Source organism: Vipera berus, assembly GCF_964194415.1.
Source record: "Vipera berus genome assembly, chromosome: 7".
Lineage (NCBI taxonomy): Eukaryota > Metazoa > Chordata > Lepidosauria > Squamata > Viperidae > Vipera > Vipera berus.
Window position 1 is genome coordinate 62,080,895 of NC_138209.1, and position 789 is coordinate 62,081,683.

The 789-nt window shown below is 34.9% G+C and overlaps 1 protein-coding gene across 2 annotated transcripts in view; it reads left to right on the forward strand.

Annotated features, from left to right (window-relative positions):
• The window catches only part of GRIA2 (glutamate ionotropic receptor AMPA type subunit 2), a gene marked incomplete at its 3' end in the record, with an annotated part of 119,611 nt that extends 119,385 nt beyond the window's left edge, over positions 1 to 226 (forward strand). For both annotated transcript variants that reach the window (XM_081332755.1, XM_081332756.1), the window contains exon 15: positions 1 to 226. This exon is cut by the window's left edge and continues 20 nt beyond it. In XM_081332755.1, coding sequence (XP_081188881.1) covers positions 1 to 226 — 226 coding nt within the window.
• Between the last annotated feature and the right edge of the window lie 563 nt (positions 227 to 789).

The window sequence follows — 789 nt, forward strand, 5'->3', positions numbered from 1 at the left end:
TCTTAGCAATGTGGCTGGTGTTTTCTACATTCTCGTCGGGGGACTTGGTTTAGCCATGTTGGTGGCTTTGATTGAATTCTGTTACAAGTCAAGAGCAGAAGCGAATCGCATGAAGGTGGCAAAGAATGCACAGAATATTAACCCAACTTCCTCACAGAATTCACAAAATTTTGCAACTTATAAGGAAGGTTACAACGTATATGGAATCGAAAGTGTTAAAATTTAGGGGGTAGGAATGAGGCTTTAATCCAAATTTCTAAATGCACGCTCAATAGTTTCATTATTAGGTGCTTAAGCTATTAACTAAAAAAGTTGAGCAAGAATTCATATTTATGCATTGGCACTGACTTCCCATATTTCTCTTGCTCATTCTCTTTTCCTCTTTTTTGCAACTAAAAGACTTAAGACTTTTATTATTGTTACTGAATGTGGAAACGCTTAAATATTTGTAGATTACTTTTTTCCATTAAATATTTTTATAATGATTAGAGGATTAAACAAAAAAAGTTTAAACTCAAGGATTTTCCAAGTAATGACAACATGAAAAAAAAAGAATTGTGATTTGTCTTACATATTGAACAGAGGTAAAGTCTCATTTTCTTTATCTTCCTTCCTTCCTTAAGATGATCTTGAATGATACCATGAGGAACAAGGCAAGGCTGTCAATTACAGAAAGTGCTGGAGAAAATGGACATGTTATGACTCCAGAATTTCCAAAAGCAGTGCATGCAGTAACTTACGTGAGTCCTGGCATGGGAATGAATGTCAGTGTGACTGATCTCTTGTGAT